The 23517-nt window shown below is 48.2% G+C and overlaps 1 protein-coding gene across 1 annotated transcript in view; it reads left to right on the top strand.

The window, feature by feature from the left end:
* LOC149351538 (cell adhesion molecule Dscam2-like) overlaps window positions 1–23517 on the top strand; it is a 192813-nt gene that overhangs the window by 102197 nt on the left and 67099 nt on the right. Inside the window, exons 2-3 of the mRNA XM_089577047.1 lie at window positions 2410–2751; window positions 8868–8978. Of these exons, the coding sequence (XP_089433173.1) occupies window positions 2410–2751; window positions 8868–8978 (453 nt within the window). The remainder of the gene's footprint in view (window positions 1–2409; window positions 2752–8867; window positions 8979–23517) is intronic.

Raw genomic sequence — 23517 nt, forward strand, 5'->3', positions numbered from 1 at the left:
GCGCCTTTTAGGTCACAGTCAGCGTTTGGTGGTTGAAACTGGAACCGAAACAGCACGAGGGAAAAAAAATTGAATTATAAATTATTTACCGCTTGTTGGCACAATCCACGTGACTGTTCAGTATTTTTAATGTGCTGCGCATCAAGAGAAAAAACACAACGAAAATTTGGCGTCTCTAGTTCTTTAAGACATGAATAAAAGTTGGGCGCCTGAAAGGGAATATGAGGGATAGGGCATTGAGAAAAACATCCTACCGGATGCCTTTACAAATCCTGAAGCACGCATGCACTCTTCTTAGAAGCATAGTTCACATATTTGTCGTTCAGATGATTTTCCCCTTGCCGAAGTACTGTCTGCCACAAGAGTTCACGGCGTGCGCGTTTTCAGTAAAAAAAAAAAATGGTTGCGCTGCATTTCGAGCCGGCCGTTTGGTAATGTTGCCAGCCGATGGAGTCCGCTCGTTTCCCCGCACCTCCAGACAGTTCAAGCGATTGGTTTGTGCGACCTGCTTTGAATGAATGTTTTTTCGCGCTCATCCACATCCCGTGAACTTCTTTGGCCGATAGTGCCTACCATGGCGAGGAAGCGGATACGGATTTCGCATGCTGTGCGCAAGTTCGCGTGTTCCAGCCCGGCCGCCGCTGCCGCAGTTCAAAAGGGGCGAATTGCAACAACGCCCGTTTACTGGCATTGCAATGCGCGTAAAAGGCCCAAGTGGCCGAAATTGATCTGGATTCTTCCACTGCGGCGTGCCCCACACGCCACCACACTGCTGCCTCAGGGAAAACCCTGGATTATTTTCATTTCATTCATTCATTTTATTTGTTTTTCACAACATGACGTACACATTGTGAAAGGGGCCAAGAAGAAAAGCCGTTCCTTTACGGCTTGAAAAAAAATCTTGGTCCCCCCTGGCATTGACAGCAACGAAGCAACACAATCCAGAAACAAATGTACAGAACAAAATGTACAGATATATACAGAAACAAACAAAATTATAACTTGGCATTTTTATGAAAGATATGGCGACAAGCACATGGAACGGTCGGGAAATAAAGACATGCAGTTATAATGAAACAGTGGCTAAATATCTGTACAAGGTGCTTTGTTTATGAAATGTGTGGTGTGTATTAGGGACATGCAAATTAATAAAACAACGCCTTCAGGTTCATTAAATTTAGTCCTAAAATATCTGTTTCCGCTTTAATATGCTCATTTAGTAATCGAGGCAGGTTATTCCTAAGACTCTGAAACCCATAGTTCGTACGGCATTTTGGCACTTTCCAACGGTCTGTTGTCCTCGTATTTAGGCCGCGTTGCCTATTAATTGTAAGTTCGATATGTCCAAAAACAGCCTTTGATTTTCCTCGATGCTGAGTTTATATTCGCGTAGGAGTTTATAATGATACATTTTAGTTATTGGAATGACCTTAAGATTTCTGAAGATAAGTTTACTTGAGTAAAACTTAGGCAAATTATTAATGATCCGTAAAACCTTTTTTTGCATCCTTAAAAGACTACTGAGGTTTTTGTCGGTCGTTGTGCCCCAGACTAAATGAGAATAGTTCATGTAGGAAGAAAATAAGGCATAATAAATGGCTAGTTTTGCAGACATTGGAAAGACATAGCGATTTCGACTGAGTATACCAGTTATGGAACATAATTTCTGCAAAATATGGTTTACGTGGTCATCCCATTGCAACGTCTTGGAAAAGAAAACGCCCAATACCTTTATTATTTCGACCACCTCAATCCTTGTACCTCTAAACAGAAGATCGTAATCGGTAGATAGCTGCTTACCCTTGGGGTGAAAAATTACTGCTTTTGTTTTTTTTGTATTGATATTCAGTTGATTACTGTCTGTCCAAGCTTCCAACTTTTTTAAGGCTATGCTTCCTTTAACGAACGCGTCAGCACAAGAGGATGAAGGCACAAATATACTAGTGTCGTCTGCATATATAACAAACTTCAGGTCAGATGATATACATACTATATCATTAATGTATAAATTAAAGAGTAAGGGACCAAGAATACTTCCTTGAGGTACCCCTGCGACTATTGCTTTCTGATTAGATATTAAATGGCTTACTTGAACAAATTGTTTTCTGTGAGAGAGATAACTAATTAACATATTAAGTGCATGTCCTCTGATACCGTAGTGATGTAATTTATCAAAAAGAATAGAGTGATTAATGTTGTCAAAAGCCTGCGTAAAGTCAACAAAAATCCCCAGAACGTAGTTCTGGGGATTAATGCGATAGCGCTAAGAGCCCCATGATGCAGAAAAGCCCGACTGTGCAGAGCGGGCACACTGCGGTACGGCCCAGACGTGAGCTCTTGCGAGGCTGGGCCAGTTTCGCACGTACTGGTGCGCAAGTGTTGACGGCTTGGGGCGTGTTTCTGGCGCAGTGAGCGTGCTGCTGTCGATGTCTGCGACTGCCGAGCTACCGTGCGACCTGGGACCCCGGTCTGAGCCCGCGGTGCGCGCCTGGTGGCACCGAGCCGGCAGCCCTCAGACGCCGCTGTACACACTGGACGCGCTGCCTGGCCACCGAGGCACCGGAGGCCTGGTCCAGGCCCGGCACTCGCTCGCCGACTCACTTCAGGGCCGCGCGCACTTCTCGGCGGTGCGCAGGCCCGCGCTGCTGTCCGTCTCGAACCTGCGCTACGAGGACCACGGCCTGTACGTCTGCAACGTCGAGTTCAAGTACGGGACGCGCAGGAGCTACGAGGTGGAACTGGACATAGTCGGTCAGTATGCCATCCCGTAGTTTAGGCCGCTGTCTTAGCCGCAAGGCACCTGTTTCAAACAGTACGACGCAGATTGGAACGTTTAAGTGCGTGGCGTAGAGCTTCTGTCTGAAGCCTGTTTCACATGCAAGCGAAAATGCTAGCGAATCCTGTCGCCGCGGCGGAAAAACCTGTTTTGAGTCGTCGCTGCGATGAGTGGCGAGGTTCCAACATGTTGGAAATTTTCGCTGCGACGCGCCGCTCAATCGCTCAGTCGCTTGCATGTGAACCGGCCTTGACGCACGATATTTCTTTTCTCTCTTTTCTTCTTTTCGTATCAAAGTCCTGACGCGTAATACTAAAATGCTGAAGTCACCGAGTACACGTGAAATCAGCGCGCGAAGAACGTGCCATTGAAGAGAAAGCACCAACAATAATAATAAAAAAAAAAAACTAGCCATAATCCGACTCGCACAGCGTTGGGGCACACTGCATGGCTGCTCCATGAGGAGTAACCACTACACTTCAGCTTTGCTTGAATAGCTCGCTGGCGCCGAGAGCAGGCGCATAAGCACTCTTTTCTCGTCCGAGGAGCACCCGTGCGCTGCTCTCAGCAATATCGATCATCTCGAGTGATCGGGTGCACGGCTCGATCTGCGCGCTGGCAGAGTGAAGAGGCCCGGATTTCGCGGACATGCGGCCGTGGGGCAGAGCGGTCAGCCGTTCGCCGTTCGTTTCGAGTTGTACTGCAGCTTGGCGACTTTGGGGTACGGTGCTCGAGCAGGGTCATGTTACCAATTAAGGGCCAGGAACGAGGTTTGGCGCGGCGGCAGCTGCTCGGTTGCCAGCCGGGCGAGCCGGCGTATGGAGCACCAGATTGGTTGAAAGTGCAAGAGAGTAGTAAATATATAAGGTGGTTGCTGGAGGCAGCTATTCTTTTACTGCCTCTATCTCAAAAAGCTGTCATGAATGATGTTCCTTCGGCTTAGGGGCGGAGTTCCGTAGCTAAAACTCGTGAAGAATTTTTACTGCCCAACGCACTCTCGCGTCACCGCCGTAAGCTCTTAAAATCATTCGCGCTGCTCATAAATTCAGCAGGCATCTGGTACTTGTAACTCTAGGCTGGATTTATGTGTGTATCTTATTCTTTTGAAGAGAGGGGACCGTACCCCTGCAAAAAAAAGTGAAGTAGGAAAGAATAGGTATAAATGTCTTGAGAATGTTGTGTTATTGCTTTGAGATTAAGGCGTCCTTTTACTACGCAAATGCCCTGGAGTCAAAACAAATTGTACTAGGTTCAGCAGCGGCCATAAGAAGCAACGATTAAATTAGGCTTACAGAGAAGAGCAGCTTCTCTTACCAAACTGTCTTCCATTTTTTTATTTCTTTTTTTTTTTTGTTGTTCACATTGTTTTCTGATGCTGCATCGTCTCCTCATCAAGATACCGTCCTCCACATTCTGTATACCAAGAGAAACATCAAAATTTGCTCAGCAAATGCGGCCGAACCGTAATATTATTTGCACCTTGGTATTTGAGGAGCACCACTCGTCATTACGGTTTGCGGCCTAGTTTTAGAGAAGCTTTGCTGTTTGTAAAAAAAAAAAAAATTCCCAGTGGCCATCAAAGGTGACGCGAATTTCAGCGCTGGCTGGGTGCTTAATCCCGCCTCACTGTGATGCTACTCAGGATCAAGGCGGTGAAGCGCGCAGCGAGCAATGAAATTCTCAGCGTCTCTCAGATTCTGCCACATACCGAACAGGAAAAGCCGAACCGGGTGACGTGACAACTATCGCTTAAACGTCCGTGTACCACTGTCGTGTTTCGCGGCGGGGCCTTTTGCACCTGGCCGAACTGAATTGAACGACTTTTCTCGGAGGGCGGTTCGACGCAACACAGGTTCCCCGAGGTGCTGCGCTTGTCACCAATGGGTTTCCTGAGGAACCAGATTTCGCTAGTATTCGCCCGTGCTATCTTAGCGAAAACGACCAGGTGGGATGAGAAGCGTCAGGTTAAGTTTGAAGGAAAGAAGTCAGCGCAAGACACGAACATAAAAATAAGCATGTGCCTTGTGTCCTCAGTGTATTTCAACTTACCTGCTTAAATGCGCTCCCCTGAGCGAGACTTGCTCGGTAGGTGCTGCTGGTAAATTTTCCCTGCAAAATAATGCGTTTTAATAAAATATTCTCGACAGTACCGGAAACCACGTCGGGGCTTTGTTGATTCCTTGCGCTCTCAGTGATAGAAAGTCGTGTATTCTCGCTTACATTCCTAATGAGTTGCGTTCAATAATGGAGAAAGAAGCTTTCCTGACCCGCTAACCGGTCTCAAAATCCAAGGGTGACTACTTATGCAGACTTTTCACTGACGACGTATGATGGCTGTGTGTAGTCATATTGTCGTCTTTGTTGGCATAAGGTGGCTATTTTGCTTCCACTTTCTGCAGCCTTTCCGACTACTGACAGTAGGATCAACCGAAGCCACTGAGAGGCGCATTGCATCTAAAATCCGTTGTATACACCGGTCTTCGCTCATAATTGCCCTAATGCAATGCGAGGTTTTGCGATGTTGGGGAAGCGAACTGGCGCCAGTCCTGTAGGCGGAGCTGCTTCCGTGCTGTTCTCTCTAGAGTGTCAGGTATTTATGTATTTTCTTTTTTTTTTGCCGCTAGAAAACACACTTGTTAGCCAGGTATGACGGTAGGTTTTTGTACGGTTTCGTATGTTTGCGTAGCGGTCTAATTCGGTCGGAAACAAAATGTGACGAGCGACCTTCGTTCCCAATACATATTAGGCACCCCTGGCGTCTATTAAATTATCAAACTGAAATCAAATGGGCATTTAGGGGTCAGAAATACTGACGCATGTGAGCGATTCAGACGTGCTTTTAACTGCTGTACAGACACGCATTTTAGCGATATTCGCTTCCTCTTCTTTGAGAATAGCTCATAAGCTTTCTTTGCGATCTGATGTGATAATATATTCTTGCCGGCCATTTGCTGACGCTCCCGCTTAGGCTTGCAAGTACGAGCTCTCCCAACACTAGGCTCAACAGCCGAGAGCTGTTAGAAGATAACGCGTCTGATTTTGGTGTCAGTTTTTATTACTGAACAAGGTAACAACAACACTGCCTATTCTGCGTGCGTCATTTCTAACCCATACTTGTAAAGTTTCAATTCGTGCCCGAATTAAGAGTTCCCAACATGAATCAGGTGGGCTTAACATAAATTTCCTATATCCCGGCCATCCCGGCCGCGGCGGTCAAATTCGATGGAGGTGAAATTCTAGAGGTCCTCGTACTGTGCGATGTCAGTGCACGTGAAAGGATCCTAGATGATCGAAATTTCCGGAGCCCTTCACCACGGCGTTACTCTTAGCCTGAGTCGCTTTGGGACGTTAAACCCCCATAGACCATAAACCTTTACCTAGGCTAATTTGCTAGGTGTGGGCGAATATTCGAAACCTTCAAACAGTGAATCGAATATTGTCCTAATAGTGCATTTTCAAAATTATTCGAAACAAGGGCGAATATGTTTTCAGGTTTTCGAATAGTTTCGCAAACCCTACCTTGATGCTGGATTCCGGAATACATGACTCATAGCTAGCTCTCGCTCCTCTCATCTACTGAGATTTGGCTCTGGTTACTTCGATGTCGTCGCCAGTACAATAGGTATTTTGCTCATACATTTGGCATGATCGTCGTAGAGTTAATATATTACATTCCTCTTGCGTACGCCTAATGGAGATCAGTGTTGCATCTTTTAACAGCAGTGTTTATATCTATAAGCGATAGAGCCGTACCACAGCACGTACCCCCTCTAGCGCGTAGCTATAGTACACAAACACCGAATAATCTTAAGAATATTCTATTTCTATTCGATTCGGTTCTATCGTAATTCGATTCGTATTCAATTCGGTAACAAACCTGCACTCTTCAGATTGGATTCGGTTTTGAAAAGTGCTGTTTGTACACCCCTATAATTTTCGATTTTAATTTAGTGGTACTCCAGTTTTAGTTTCGGATATTTGGTGTTAAAGTAATGCAGGAAACGATAGTAAATACGGTGGATAACTACTGCTTCCCGCAAAATGAGCAAAATAACAAAAAAAAAACGGCGAGAAAATTGCTTCGCTTGCGCGCTTCAACGCAAAGTGATCACAGCCATTAGATCGTGTGTGGACAGTCAGGGCCATCCCAAACGCAGCTTTCAGCTAATAATAAAAACCCTCTCAAAGGGAGCGGGCAGGACGCAGTTATGAGGCCGTGTTGTCCCTTCGCGCGCGCGCCAAACATCGCTCTGTCCCGACGGTCAGTGTAGCCGGGAGGATGTGGGGCGCGGTCTACAAGCCCATCGATCGCGCGCGTGATGCTTCCGCACAGTACGCCTACCGTTTTACTGCCGGCCTTGCTTCTGCGCCTCGATGTCGCCACGAGGCGCTGAAGCGTGGTTCGCGTATGGCGAAAGCGTTGTCCTGACTGAAAGGGTTATTAATGGCGCTTGTGCCTGTCGCGCAGCGAACGAATTGCTCCGACTGATAAAACCCTCTGAGATGCGCGTGCACAGCGACGTTATCACGCGCCACGGGCAAGTCGTTCCTCTACGGTCGGCTGACGTGGGCTGGCCGATGATTGTCAGTAACGAGCGCTCGCAAAAAGCAAGGCAACCGTGCAGAGGCCCAGGGAGCTTGTTTACAACGAGAGCAAGAGAGGATAGCCTGACGCAGCCTGGCGTCCCACTTGGGGTGAGAAGAGGAAAGATGCGGGAGCAAATCAGAGAGGTAGGGCACTCGAAGGAAGTGGGGTTCAGAATTTTGCATGCCTATTTATACTCGTACGTAGGGAAATAACGCAAAGTGGTCGACGTATATGCTCGTTGGGTGAATGCCAGGGGCGAGTTAACAGAAATACATAAGCGAAGCACCATTGAAACTATTCTAGCACTGAGATTTCAGTGTTTTAGGTTGGCCACGTGCGGGTGTTTAAACGAGCTTTTGCAAAATCCTCTGAAGACGTCGCATTGCAAAGAAGGCTTCTGCCAGGAAGACGTTAATAGCCACAGCGCTAGTCATGAAATCTTTGGCATGTTCATATCAACAATTGTGAAATAGAGTTGGCATTGCAAAGTAGTAAAATGAATGATCAAACACCGCTATGTAATCTGAAACTTGGTGACCTAACGTACTCATTTAAGCGGCAGAGTAGAAGCCAGTCACCGGTCAAATGTAATCTTTTTGGTAGGACTCATCAAACTGGTGTCTTGAAGCATATGCATGTCTGAGGATATGCGTCGCAAAAATTTTCTACTAAATGTGTTTGCTTCCAACGTACAATAGTGATTGGTAGCTCCCTTCGAGGCTTTGTCTACAACACTGTGCACAATGACAGTGCGCATGTCTGCTAACATTAAGGATGAATACCTCAAACCAGGTGTTAGTGTTATGTTTCGTAACGAGTGGACATGACGCGCAATTACGGACTGCAATATAGCAAGTACAATATTGGTCGTGAAGGTAGACAGGTGACTGCAATATGAAAGAAAACGCATTATCCGCATTCAGCCAATGATTAATCCGCAACTATGGATGAAAAGCAAACTTTATCCTTTGTTCTAGATAGTTTCCTTCTGAACGGATAATAGCCTTGAAACATTTCAACATCAGAGCAAAAGTATAAACAGAATTCTTTCTTTTCTGCGAACTGACTGCTCCCCGTTCATATTGGAGCTACTTGTACAAGCTGTCACGTTCGTATGGCCGCATTATTTGCTCCATTTCCTCCTGGTGTCACGTAGCTTGACAACTGCCGCTACTAAAGGCTTTTCTCCAGCCTTCATCAGCACACTTCAAAAGTCTATTGAATGTCTGCTGTGTTTTGTTCGAAATTTTCGTCATCGCTGAAATCCACCCTTTGCGATGCCGCGACAGCAAAGGAGGAGGCGTAGCTAAGAATGCGGTGCTACAGAAAAGTGAGCCCAAAGTACCTATAAGCACCCACTTTATGATCCACTTTTCCAGCATCAGCGGCCCACTTGGGAGAAAAGTATATTGCTGCGATTGTTTCCGCCCAGTGTGCATTCGTTGAAGCGATTTACACTCGTCCCCCTCACTCCTATCTTTCGGTTTCACTTGGCTTCTGCAGTGCCGCCTGGGCAGCCGTACATCTTGGACGAGAAGATGAACTCGCTGAACGGCACCGTAGGCCCTTACAATGAAGGATCGTTGCTGATACTCAACTGTCTCGTCAACGGAGGTGAGTGGATTTGAGATTCATCGACGTGTGGCGGTCCTACAGACTGCGCAACTCCCCAATAAGGTCGACTCGAGAGTGCGCCGAATCGTGGTCGCTGGCACCAGGCTCTTGACCTCTTGACTGCCACATGTCATGTTACGACCACCGAGGTCATCAGAGGGCAAAGGCTTAACGTTGATCAATTGCGCAGTGAGGATGGAGAGCTGTGGTTGCTCATTCTTAGAGGCATTTCAGGCGTTTGGCTCGCATGACTGCGCAATATATATATATATATATATATATATATATATATATATATATATATATATATATTGCGCAGTCATGCGCAGTATATATATAAGCAAACAAGAGGAGGGGAATGAGGGGCTCGTTATAAATATGAGAGAGAAGCCAACAGCCACAGAAACCAAGGGACACAGGAGATTTTTAATTTTTTTTATTTATTTGTTTTTGTGGTGTTCATCAATTTCGAATATTACGGAATATGTTATCGCTTAAAGCTAATTGATTAGAAAAGCAGAAGAAAAAACAACCACATGCCGCCGGCGGGATCCGAACCCACGACCTCCGAATTACGCGTCCGGTGCTCTACCTCTGAGCTACGGCGACGGCTGTCAAATCTTCTGCTTTCGGGGGTATTTATGTTTACAAATAACCTAACCTTAAGAGTGTTCATCAGCGCCACCTACTTTCGTAAGCGGCGGACGTAGCGCGTCCTGAGTTACCGCTGGTGTGACGTGGAACGTCATCTAACGGCGAGGGTGGAAGCTGTGTGAGAACCCTCTTATGCTTCCTATGGCGTCAAGGCTGCCAGAACCGAGGCCCTATATATATATATATATATGATTTGATTTGATTTGATTTATGGGGTTTAACGTCCCAAAGCGACTAAGGCTATGAGAGACGCCGTAGTGGAGGGCTCCGGAAATTTCGACCACCTGGGGTTCTTTAACGTGCACTGACATCGCACAGTACACGGGCCTCTAGAATTTCTCCTCCAAAGAAATTCTAGCCGCCGCGGCCGGGATCGAACCCGCGTCTTTTGGGCCAGCAGCCGAGCACCATAACCGCTCAGCCACCGCGGCGGCCTATATATATATATATATATATATATATATATATATATATATATATATATATATATATATATATATATATATATATATATATATATATATATATATATATATACGGGGTGTCCCAGCTACTTGGACCAAGATTTATAAAAAACTAAGTGTTCTTCAGAACTGAAATCGTGTGGATGTTGTTAGGGTTTATCTAAAGTTACAGTACCATTTTTTCGCTCCTCCGATTTGAATAATTAGTCGAAATAAATAAATTAACTTTTTAAATATAGCTTGAAACGTTCAGGCGTCAATAGGAAAGTTGTGGAGCTCCACAAATATTGTCCAAATCAGGAACTTTCAAGAAGATTGACTTAGTGTGGCCGTTTTTATTCGGGAAAAACGAAAGCCCGCAGAGTTTAAATAATACCACGTGACAGCGGACTCCGTGCGCCCGAATGCGCCGCGATTACAGCGCTCTCATCCGTGCTTTGTAAAAAGCATTACTCGCTTCGTGCGTTTCGTACTGCCCAAGACAGGGCTTCACGTTGTGCTTGGTTCCAAGATAAGCGCCAGTGGGTTCGGGCGGCAGTTGAAAGAAAGCGCGGCTTCTGTTTTTCATCGTGATTCACACGACGTTATCAAGTTTGTTATATGCGTCTTTGCTTATTGGAATCTTGCTCCCAAATTCGAAGTCATGAGATTGTCATCGTTCCTCCGCCTGCATTCTGCTAAAATGAGAGAGCAATTATCGCCGCAGATATATATATTGTAACGGCCTTTATTGACAGTTGTGAAGGCCGGTTAGAGCGAGCAAGGACAGGTCCGGACCCGGAACAGTTCACGCTCTCGTCTCGCGCCGCGCGTCGGCTCTGCTGCTTCAGCTGCCGATCGTCGTCTTCTCGTCTCGCGCCTCGCCTCGGTTCTGCTGCTCTGACTGCTGATTATCTTCCTCTTTACATTTGGCCCCGGGGGAAAAAGAGCCATCCTGGCGATTTAGGGGGTCAACACGACGCAGGGGTCGTAGTGCGGCTTCAAACGCGAAACGTGGACGGTCTCGCGCCCACGTCGTCGGAGATCGGGTGATGGCGTCACGGGCTCAACTACGTAAGTGACGGGAGAAGTGCGCTCAAGGACGCGGTAGGGTTCCTGGTAGTTCGGCAGCAACTTGCTAGAGAGACCTGGTGCAGCAGAAGGCACACGGAGCCAAACAAGGGATTGCGGCTGAAAAGTGTCGGTGCCATGGGAGTGGTCCAAGCGGTATTTCTGGCGCCCTTGGTCGTCGGACGTGAATGACCGGGCGAGCTGGCGGCACTCTTCAGCGTGTCTGGAGGCTTCAGATACGGTTGTGGTTTCTGACGAATCAGGATGATAAGGAAGAATAGTGTCGAGCGGCGAGGATGGTTCACGGCCGTACAGAAGGAAGAATGGTGAGAAACCAGTAGTGCTCTGCGTAGCGGTGTTGTAGGCATACGTAACGAAGGGGAGGACGACGTCCCAGTTAGTATGGTCGGCCGCCACGTACATTGACAACATGTCACCTAATGTTCGATTGAAACGTTCAGTCAAGCCGTTCGTTTGGGGATGATAGGCAGTAGTGGTGCGGCGAGTAATGTTGCATTGCTGCAGGAGAGATGAAACGACGTCTGACAGAAACACCCGCCCACGGTCGCTCAACAGTTCACGCGGTGCTCCGTGCCGAAGTATGAAATGGTGCAAGAGGAAGGTGGCAACATCCCGCGCTGTAGCAGCTGGGAGGGCGGCTGTTTCAGCGTACCGTGTCAGGTGGTCTACAGCGACGATAACCCAGCGGTTTCCTGCAGCAGTGTACGGAAGGGGTCCATACAGGTCAATGCCAACTCGGTCAAATGGCCTGGATGGGCAAGGCAAAGGCTGCAGAGGGCCGGTCGAATGATGATGACCGAGCTTGCGGCGCTGGCAATCGGGGCAGGAACGGACGAATTTTCGAACGTAGTTGTACATGTCGCGCCAGTAATAGCGGAGGCGAAGCCGGTTGTAGGTCTTGAAAGCACCGCCGTGACCAGCTTGCGGTTCGCTATGAAAGGCTGCGCATATTTCTGAGCGTAAATGTCCAGGGATCACTAGGAGCCATTTGCGGCCATCAGGGAGATAATTTCGGCGGTACAAAATCCCATCATGAATAGTGAAGTGGGCAGCCTGACGGCGGATTCCACGCGGTACCGACACGACAGAACGGTCTGAAAGATAACGTACAAGAGAAGTGATCCACGGGTCCTTGGACTGCTCGTTGGGCATATCGTCCAATGACAAGGGGGCGCAGTCGATGGCGGGAGGAGAGGCACATTCATTGGCTAGAGGTGAACGAGACAAAGCGTCGGCGTCGTTATGCTTCCTGCCAGAGCGATAGATCACACGAATATCGTACTCCTGAAGGCGTAAGGCCCATCGGGCGAGGCGGCCATTTGGGTCTTTTAGGGAGGACAGCCAACATAGGGAATGATGGTCCGTGACGACCGCGAAAGGCCGGCCGTATACGTAAGGTCGAAATTTCCCGATTGCCCAAACGATTGCCAAGCACTCTTTTTCAGTGACGGAGTAGTTTTGCTCTGACTTCGTCAGGGTGCGGCTCGCGTATGCAACAACATACTCCGCACACCCCGGTTTCCGTTGAGCAAGAACAGCACCGATACCAACGCCACTGGCATCTGTGTGGATTTCAGTTGGAGAAGCAGGGTCAAAGTGGCGCAGTACGGGTGGAGAAGTAAGTAGACGGCGCAACGTGGTGAACGCTTCGTCACAGGCAGGACTCCAGCTTGATAAGTCGCTACTGCCACGAAGAAGGCCAGTCAGGGGTGCGATGATAGAAGCGAAATTTCGGATAAAGCGTCGGAAGTAAGAACATAAGCCGATGAAACTGCGAAGTTCATTCATCGTAGAGGGCTTCGGGAACTCAGAGACAGCACGAAGCTTTGCTGGGTCAGGAAGAACAACCTGTTTTGACACGACGTGGCCCAAAATCGTCAACTGGCGAGCAGCAAAGCGACATTTCTTTAAATTGAGTTGAAGCCCGGCTGCCGCGAGGCATCTCAAAACGTGCTCTAGGCGAACGAGGTGCGTCTGGAAATCTGGGGAGAAAACAACGATATCGTCCAAGTAACATAAGCAGGTTTTCCATTTCAGGCCGCGCAGTATGGTGTCCATCATTCGCTCAAAAGTGGCAGGGGCATTGCATAGTCCGAAGGGCATGACGTTGAATTCATACAGCCCGTCAGGCGTCACAAAGGCTGTCTTAGGGCGGTCATCGTCGGCCATCGGGACTTGCCAATACCCCGAACGGAGATCTAACGATGAAAAGAATTCAGCTCCCTGCAGGCAGTCAAGTGCGTCGTCAATGCGGGGCAGCGGATAGACGTCTTTTCGGGTGATTTTGTTGAGGCGCCGGTAGTCAACGCAAAAGCGGATAGAGCCGTCTTTCTTGGTGACAAGGACGACGGGGGAAGCCCAAGGACTGTGTGATGGTTGTATGACGCCACGCTGCAGCATATCATTCACCTGGGTGTCGATAACCTGGCGTTCGGTGGCCGAGACGCGATATGGGCGTTGGCGCAACGGCGAATGGGCGCCTGTGTCGATCCGATGGGTAACAGCTGAAGTGCGGCCCAAACGGTGGTGAGAGAAGTCAAACGATGACCGAAACTTATCTAGCAGGGTCGCAAGCTGGGTCTTCGCCGGTGGCTAAAGATTCGCGTCGATTGAGCCCGCGAAGACGGCCTCGGGAGCGGGATCAGGAGACGGTGGGGAATAAGTAAGTGACGACACTTGCGGGCGGCAGGAGTCGTCCTCAGGAAGGTCCCAGGTGACGACGGAGGCGAAGGGCTGGACATATCCCAAGCATTCACCGCGAAGAAGAGTGGAGGGGCACAGGAATGGATTCGTCAGGGGCAAGGCGCTGCAGCCGGCTGAGACGGTAAGCGCGGCGAATGGCAGGGGTAGACAGTGGCGAGAAGCGAAGGAGTCGGACGGGATGAAGATGACAGGGCCGTTGGATGCAGAGTCGCAATGAACAGAGACGAGCACAGCAGAGCACGGCGGGATCATGACGTCATCAGCCACAGTCAGCTTGGAGCACAAGTTAGTGGAAGCGTTCACCGAGTCGTCGCCGAATGGAAGAAGGGCGACTTCGGAACGAGTGCAGTCGATGACAGCGTCATGTTGGGAGAGAAAGTCCCAGCCTAAGATGACGTCGTGAGACGGCGATGGGAAGACGATGAATTCAACAATATACAGAACGTCCTGAATAGTAACTCGGGCTGTACATGCCCCCAAAGGCGCGATAAGTTGCGAATTAGCGGCGCGAAGCATAAAACCATATAGCGGAGTCATCACTTTTCGTAACTGGCGGCACAATTTCTCACTGAGTACAGATACAGCAGCACCGGTGTCAACAAGCGCGAAAGCATCGGTGCCCTCCACAGAAACCGCGATCAAATTTGTCGGAGAAAGTCGAGGTCTTGAGCTTGGCGACGAGCACGCAGTTCTTGCCTCCGGAACTGCGGGCACTAGTTTTCCGAAGGGGAAGAGGGACGACGGCGCATCGGGGAAACCGAGCGGCGACGCGGAGATGGAGAACGGCGGCGAATAGACCGGTTGAGATCGGAGGAAGCAGTGGTCTCAGAAGGCATAGTGCGGTGAAAAGGCTGGGGAGGGGCGTAGGCGTAACCTCGAGGGTCGGGATCGGCAGCAGGGGACAACACTTGGCGGCGGCAGTGACGCATCACGTGACCAGGAATGCCACAGGCATAACAAATGGGTAAGTTGTCCGGTGTCCGCCATGGACGGAAACGTTGCGGTGGTGGCCGGGCAGGACGAAATGGTGTCGACTGCGGTGGATGCTGGTACGAAACGAACGTTTCTGGCCGGGGACGCCTGACGGCTTTGGCGTAGGTAAGTGGCGCAGCGACGGGAGGCGAAGAGGAAACCGATGGCAGGGCTTCGGACACTTGCTTCCGAATGACGTGCTGAAGTGTCGGAGTTAGGTTAGAAGGACTCGGAACAGCAGGAAGAAGCGACAGCTGCCGCGCAACCTCCTCACGGACAAACTGCTTGATCTGGAGCAGTAGCGAGCTGTCTTCTGTCGTCATGCTGAGGCTAGTAACTGTGTCTGTCTGTGGAGACGGCTGCCGAGTGAAAACGCGCTGTCGGCGAAGCTCATCGTAGCTTTGGCAGTGGTCGAATATATCGGTAACAGAGGTGACGTTCTTGCCCACAAGCATATTGAAAGCGTCGTCTTCGATTCCTTTAAGGACGTGTTTAACTTTATCGGCCTCTGCCATGGACGCATTGACACGCTTGCAGAGATTGACGACGTCTTCGATGTAGCTAGTGTATGATTCACCGCTCTGCTGTGCACGAACGCGAAGACGCTGCTCGGCGCGAAGTTTGCGTACCGCCGGACGGCCGAAGATGTCAGAGAAGCTGGTTTTGAATTCGGTCCAAGTGGTGAAGTCCGATTCGTGGTTTTGGAACCAAAGGTGGGCAACGCCGGTCAGGTAGAAGATTACGTTGGTAAGCTTCATACTGTCGTCCCATCGGTTATGAGCGCTCACCCTGTCGTAAGATGACAGCCAGTCCTCCACGTCGTTGTCGTCCGTGCCGCTGAAGACGGCCGGGTCGCGCTGGCGGAGCGCACCATGGCAAGCAACGGGTGCCGGCGAAGAGCCGGCTGGCTGGTTGGCGTTGGCAGGCATGGGGGTAGCGATGGTCCGGTTGCGTAGCTCCAGGACGGAATCCCGCAGCCTCCACCAAGATGTAACGGCCTTTATTGACAGTTGTGAAGGCCGGTTAGAGCGAGCAAGGACAGGTCCGGACCCGGAACAGTTCACGCTCTCGTCTCGCGCCGCGCGTCGGCTCTGCTGCTTCAGCTGCCGATCGTCGTCTTCTCGTCTCGCGCCTCGCCTCGGTTCTGCTGCTCTGACTGCTGATGATCTTCCTCTTTACAATATATATACATATATATATATATATATATATATATATATATATATATATATATATATATATATATATATATATATATATATATATATATATATATATATATATATATATATGCATGATGCGCCGCCGCGGTGGCTTAGTGGTAAATATATATATCTTGTTGGTCTTCATTAGTCATCTTAGACACAGTGGGCATGGCGCCACAGCCAAGTGCTGCAGCCCAGGAGCAGCAGGTAGTGAGAGCCAAGGTCAGCAGCTAGGTGGCTGTGCACTGTCGTGACGGGACGGCGCTTTATATAACCGTGCGCTACAGCTGAGTGCAGCTCCTTCACCACGGCAGCCACTGGAAAATCGGATCCGCCGCAGACAGCAGCTGATATTCGGTGGGCTCGCGCACGTAAGTGGAAGCGTCGGGAGCGGCAAAATCCACCGTATATGACGAGAAACGCGACGCCTGTTGGAGTCACAATCAAGCAGAACATCGTCGCAGGATGAATTCTGCATATTCTCGGCAGTATTGCAAACGTCAGAGGGTAGCATGCAGACTTAGCTGCGCTCTTGGCCATGCCCAGACCGTCTGCGGAGCCGCCGCCTGCTTAACGTGCGCTAACTGATTAACATCGTCAAAGAACAGCTTCTGGTCGTGAGCTGCCAGTGCATTTCTTTTTCCGTTCCGCTAGTTCTATTACTGATATTCCGTTCGTCAGCTTGGTATTCCCCGTGGCTGCTGGCGTGTTATCTGTGAATGCAAAGTAATGAGAACCCACTAAAGCGATCTTGCCATCTCATTCTTTTTAGTGTTCGGGTCTTTTATTCAGCCACCATGTCTTCGTCTCTCAATGCCCATGCACGTACCAAACCTTCAGGGCGTTCGTTGTTTAGCAGAATACTTACCACTTCTTGGTAGGATTACCTGTTTTTTTTTTTGTAATAACGGGCCGGGCAACTCCTTCTAGTAGCGCGCGAAAATTGCTTTCCTTGCCCTGCTACAAAACTTATCCGTCGTTTATTAAGATCATATGAATGCCTGCAGGCTCTGTGTCATTTAGCGCAGCGCATCCTACCTTACCGCTGCATGAGCTCATGTCGGCGCTTCGCTTATTGAGTCCGTCAAGGCCGTTGTGTTGTCCGCAGTAATCCTATGCTCTATGGAACTTTATGAAATTAAGATAAAAGGGCAGTGGAAAAATAGAATTTATCCCTCTGCTGCCTGGACCAATGAAGTCACGGCTGGAGATCAGCAGATCAAAAGCAAACGACCTGAATAAAGTCTTCGACTGAAGCCATTTGCTGCAAAATAAATTTCGCTTTTTTGAACGGCAACATTTTAAGGCTTAAATAAGCCAGTTCAACACTGATAGTAAAAATCCGTTCAACCCCTCCGTTTTGCACAATTTGACTATTACGTGCAGCAAGAATGCGTGTTTCAATGCAGAAGTGAAACGGCCGTTTATAGATTAGCGCACGCGTGCCTAGAAACGGTTGCAACATTCGCAGCGCAGGAGCGTTTCTCGCTGCTGTACGCGGTCGAACGCACGTCAGCTGTATGCGCGGGTGCCGCTTCTGCAGTGCGCCGTGTTCGGCTCTCCTGGTCGGTCGCTGTCTGCCCTCCTCTCGTTCTTCTTGCCCCGAGTTTTCGCTGCTCTTGGTCCCGTGCCGCGCACGGTTAAAGCGGACAAGTTAAGCGTGGCTGCCAGTAGATGACCAATAAAAGAGGCAAGGAAAAGTGGCGTCGCGCGTCCGTCTAATATCGGACGTTCTGATTGGCCCGCCCCCGCCAAAACGTTCTGAGGAGTCAGCGACTCGCAAACGCTGTCCCGGAGGAGCATTTCCGCTAGATCACTCTTTGCCGCCATCGCCGATTTAGCGCCCGCATCGGATGCGCGCCGCTTTTCGGATCTGGGCGCCTTCACTCGGAAACGCGCGCTTCACGCTCGGCTGCGCGGCCGCCCGGGCCGCGACGCGCTCCGCGGGACGCCCCTTCCGGCCCGCCTCCCACTGTTGCGACTCGGCGGCGGAGGGCAAGGCCTTGATGAGGAAACCGCTGACAAGCAGCCGGAATGGGGAGCTCCTTGGCTTCCTGAAACTTTAAGGAAATAGCCGCGAACCGGCTAACTGCCTGTAGCTGCGTGTGTGCGGGCCTTAGGAGCCGAGCTGACGAGTGCTCACCCAGCACGGCCGCTTGGAAAGCGATTTTCGGAGGTGACTCGAACGGGGCTTTTGTTTCCCCAAGGCGGACCCGGAAGAAAGCAGCGCATGGATTATTTCAGACCCTAACGGTAATTTTGGCAAAACAACGGGGAATGGCAATTGTGAATTAGATTGATATGCAAGCTCTGCGTGCGTGCTTGTTTTATGAAAACTCTCCTCTCGCTCTTAGATGTCGCTCGCGCTGATAAAACAAAAGTTCGACACACAATGAGCACTATCGCCTCCACGTAGCGAGGCAGTAAAAGAACCTCTAGTATTATTCTGGAAAATTGCAGCGCAGCAGTAACAAGGACGAGACGAGAAGGACGCAAACACAGCGCTTGTGTTTGCGTCCTTCTCGTCTCGTCCTTGTTACTGCTGCGCTGCAATTTTCCAGTATGCAGAACCAACTAGCCGGTCACTACGTTTTGAGTATTATTCTGCCCGAAAAATATCACTGAAAGCCTTGATTCAGCCGCAAAGATAAAGAAAACAATTATTCGCATGTAGACGCTGCTGGTGAGCTTGGCGACGTTTGTGCAAGAATGGGCTTTCTCGCGCATTGAGGCAACTGCGAAGGTAAAATGATATGCGGAAGAGTGGGCTGCGGCGCATAAAAAGAACGAAAAAGCGCGCAGATCGAACTAGATGAGGAGTAAAACAGCGCATTGGCGATAAAGAGAAGAGGAAAAACAAGGCGCTGAATTGAATGAAAGTTTTGTTGCTGGGGACGCAAAATATAAGCAAGGGAAAGAAAAGGAAAGTTAAGAAAACATTGATTTGAAGTGACAGAATCACATTCCTCCCTTAAACCGCTTAAGACATCTCGGGTAGCTCCCATGAAAGTGTTTCGAATCGTTTGAGATACAAAACGTCATTCTCCTATCCTTCGCTTGTACGTCATGTCAGATGCGTCGTGGTTAGACTTGAAGAGACAGGCGGCTGTCAATATGCGTCTTTATTCAAATTATCTTTTAAAGTTTTATAAAGATTAGACTAGCCTGACGCCTAGCATTGCATTGCTCATATCCTAAGCAAGTTCCTGCTGGTAGCGAGGCAGATAGAATTGACAACGTAATTTCTGGTGGCCGAAAAATCTGTGGCCGAAAAGCTATAATTTTTGCACTTTGAATTGCTCTTATCAACTGACCATGTGTTGCTGGCGCTATGCCATACGTTCTGAGGCGACCTCCTGTCATGTAATTCAGCACACTAGAAAGTGATTAGTTACTGCATTACGACCAAGCACAAAATTACGAGCAAAACGCACAAAAAGTCGGCTCAGCCTGCTTTTTCAACCCACGATAGTAATTTTTATGGTAGCTAGGTATCCCCCCCCCCCCCCCCCCCTGCTGAAAAAAAGTTCTGTGATGCAATGACCTCATAGAGGCTTCATCATAGAATATCATACAATTTGAATGATATATCATACAATTTGTATGATATTCTATGCCATCTTTATGATGACTGTATGATTTTACAGAAATGTATGACATTTGTATGATAATTTTCTATTATTTGTATGATAAGCCTATGATATTTGTCTGATAAACTGTATGAGTTTATTGCATCATACAACTTTTTTCAGCAGGGCCTGCATTAAAAAGAGGTGGTAGCGGGCAAAGCCGGAGTAGCAGTGGTTTTCTTAGCGTGCACCATATTTGCACATTTCTGTGAAGAACTACACAGGAAAGGTGTAAAGCGTCCGCAGTGCAAAAACTGGAAGCATGCTCTCCGCCTTATAGATTGTCGTTGCGACATTGCGTACAGCACTCCTTTTTCATATGCATGTTGCGTCGGCAGAACCGGCCGCTGTATAGCAGCGACGACGCTTTCTGACCCTCAGAAAAATGCACATGGAGTTTCAGTTGACAGCATATCAAGTCCTTGCACAATCTTAAGATTGCAACAAAAATTCAAGCTTTATTGAGGTCGTTCGTTACAATGTCATAGCATTATCTGCTAATACGAGTCAACAGCAAGCCAATGGCTAACAGGTCAATTAAGTCTCATTTGAATGCGAGTCAACAGGAAGTTAGTTTCTTGAACATCAACTGATTCTCAGTTAATTTCGTTTGGCATTAACTTCCTTACAGCATAATGTCATTCAACGAGGATAGCGCGGAACGCGCGAAACGCGCAAAAGCAGACTGTAAAATGTCAAGACAAAGCCACGTATGTCAGCACAAGCGCACCCTACGCGTGCGGCGTGAACGTTTCAAACACACCAGACTGCGCAATGCAAAATGCCAGCGCCGCATAAGGTTATGAGTGCCATTTTGCAAATCGTAATACCGTGACTTATCCACTGATTATCTACGCACTCGCCGGAATCCGTTTGCCACGCCTTCTTTGCGCGTGTCAAATGCGTTTCTCCTTTTTCAGGCATTATCTGTCTGTCCACGTTCGAAGGCGAACAGTGCACACGTGGTGCATGCTTTCTCCAACCCTTTAACCTCTTTCGGTAACAGCGTGAGCATGCCAACCGACACAGATCTGCGATACAATGTTGATGGAGAATAGCGCATGCTCGATAGCACCGCTTCGTCATCGTCGTCATCCGTGGTTGACACCTTGCAAGCAGCTGCAGTGACGTGCCGACAGCTTTTTGTTATGAGCTACATACAGGTTACGATGCAGGTTGTAATGGTATTGTGCCATCGCAGTCCGAGATACGAAAGCAGTGGCACTCGACGCGAGGTGTTTTCGGCAGTGATACTTAGATTCATCAGCTACGTCATCCGTTGTAGCTGCGATATTTTGACGGTGAAAATTGTTGATATGTGTCAGCACGGCTTTGCTGTAGCCGGCATGCACGTTAGACGTGGCCCAAACGCGGAGTTTACGTGCATATGAATTACGCGCCACGCTTGGGCTGTGGCCTATGATTCTGATCGACAGGCTAACTCGGGCGCAACTCGTGAATGTTTCAATCCCCCGAATTCAACTGGGTACTGTCATGGCGGCGGCAGCAGCATCGCTTCGAGCGGCGGCTAATGTCGACATGACCGACTGGAGCCGTCGATTATGACAGAAACATATGTGATATGTTTCTGTCATATGACATATGTTAACATATTTCATATGTTATGACATAAACGACGAAGAGTTCCAGCGACATTTTTGCCTGTCAGAAACGACGGTGCGCTGGTTGCGCGACGAGCTAGGCGATGGCCCCTATATGCGGAAACTGCTTGGCGCGCCTCAATCGCTCACCGATGAAGAGCGAATCCTCTGCGCCCTCCGATTATACGTGACCGGGAGTTTACAGGAAAGGGTTGGCTCATACAGGTGATTTGGATGTCACTAGACCACCATTCACAGTCAGTTAAGGTTTCGGGTAGTTCATCTTTAACAAGAAAACAATTCCGACTGTGAAGGCGAGTGTAGGCATAAATTAAACACTGTTTTGTTTGGGAAGGGGGGGTGGGGCGGGGGGGGGGCAGCTTATTTTACTAGCATTCTTAATTCTTAATTGTTAATTATTCAAAGTGCTTTCAGTGAAAATCTTACGCAGTCTAATATGCTTACGAAGTACCATAAAGTGCGTAATAAAATTGAACTAAAAGCATAGTTTGCCTTACCTACGCAGGTAATGCATCGGTGGAACGAGAAATAAATGAAAGAAGGCACCGACAGTGTGATCACGTGGGTCGTACTTTGCTGACCGCTCGCGGAGCACATGAGGTAACGCCCAAGTGGTGGTAAAGCCAGAGTGACACTAGACAACCCGATGAAACCGGAGGCGTGCCGAGGGTTTATTTCTTGATACCATTGTTTCATTCATCTGAAAGCGTCGCCAGAGCTAGGGGAGATCCCGAGTTTCGCCAAACTCGGGGCGTTCTTCATCTTAGACCTGACGTCAGATTTTTGAATCATATTGCATCCACTAAAACAACTGACAAGTGCCTCATCATGTCTTCGGTAGTGCTGCATTTTAACAAAATCATTTTTATATCTGAGCAGACAAGAGAGTGGAAATGAGGAGCTCGTTATGACGCACATACGAACGAAACCAACGGTCAACGAAACATTTTTTAGCAAATTTGTGGTGTTGATCAGTGGGAGATTAATAATGTTATTATTTTATTGCTGAAAGATAATTGATTAGAAAGCATAGGTCGTGAATAAGATAGAGATAGTGCATAAAAAAGCTTTGTGCATAATTCATAGCATGCCCTACTATTCGCCAAGTGCACGCTTATTCGATCAACTCAGGCATTCCTGGAAACCGTTTACACGAGTATACTCTAATTAATCATTATATCAAGCAACAAACGGTGCCTAGCAGATTACAGGAGCACACTGCAAGACTAACGCCAAATAAGAAAGTGAGACTGCTTGTTCCATTCAGCAGATACACATATGTCAAGCAAATATTAAAGCACCAGTTACCACATGTGTTAAAATAACGGAACTTAATGAATATTCTTACTTATTTACACTCACCTCATTCCTGGAAAATGCACTGCCTTTCATTATAGCATCCCTTTCGAATTGCGATTTGTTACTTCCATCTGCCGTATTGACGTGATGCGGTTTAACGGTTTTTCCACCGCACGGTGGACTGTGTTTACCTTGTCTTTACCTTTTCTCCTCGTTTTTTCTTATTTTTTCTTTAGTTATGCTTTTTCTGAAGTTTGGTGCTAACCTGTCACTTATGCTGTTATAACAGTTGTTTAACAATTTTTGATCGTTTCCTTAATAGTATAATTCTTAACGTAGAAGATACTCCATTATTGGTTTTCTTTTTTTTTTATTGCAAGAAACACCTTGTGCAGTCATTTCTGGAATGACGCCGTTGCTGCCGCCATTGTAAACAGGGGTGTGGTTCTTTTCAAGCCAGCATTTCTACTCGCTTTTAAGCCACGCTCCAAGCATCATGTCATGGTGCTGGATAGGGAATAAAAATTTGAATTGGGTTCGGATTTCACCGGCTACATGTGGTTGTTTTTTCGCCCTCTTTCCAATTATTTATCTTTCAGCACTAAAATGATAACACAATCTCCCACTGATCAACAGCACAAAGTAAAAAAAATGCACATTCCTTCATGCTGCTTGGTTTCGTTGACTGTTGGTTCCCTTCTATCTATCTGAGGTGTGTTAAAGGCCCAATTTTTCGAATGTGATTCTGCCTCGTGCGACATTTCTTTGCTTCGATTTGTTTTTTCCTGTACATACCTGGCGTTGAGATCGATAATCCGTGGCGGCAAATGAGCGCTGTTTTCGCCCTCTTCGTTTTGTATAGTCCTTGGACCGTTTTTTCCGTGATCTATATAGGCCAGCTCTCACCACAACATTTCAAC

The sequence above is a fragment of the Amblyomma mixtum genome, chromosome 3 (assembly GCF_055824585.1).
Source record: "Amblyomma mixtum isolate Tamu chromosome 3, ASM5582458v1, whole genome shotgun sequence".
Taxonomy (NCBI): Eukaryota; Metazoa; Arthropoda; class Arachnida; order Ixodida; family Ixodidae; genus Amblyomma; species Amblyomma mixtum.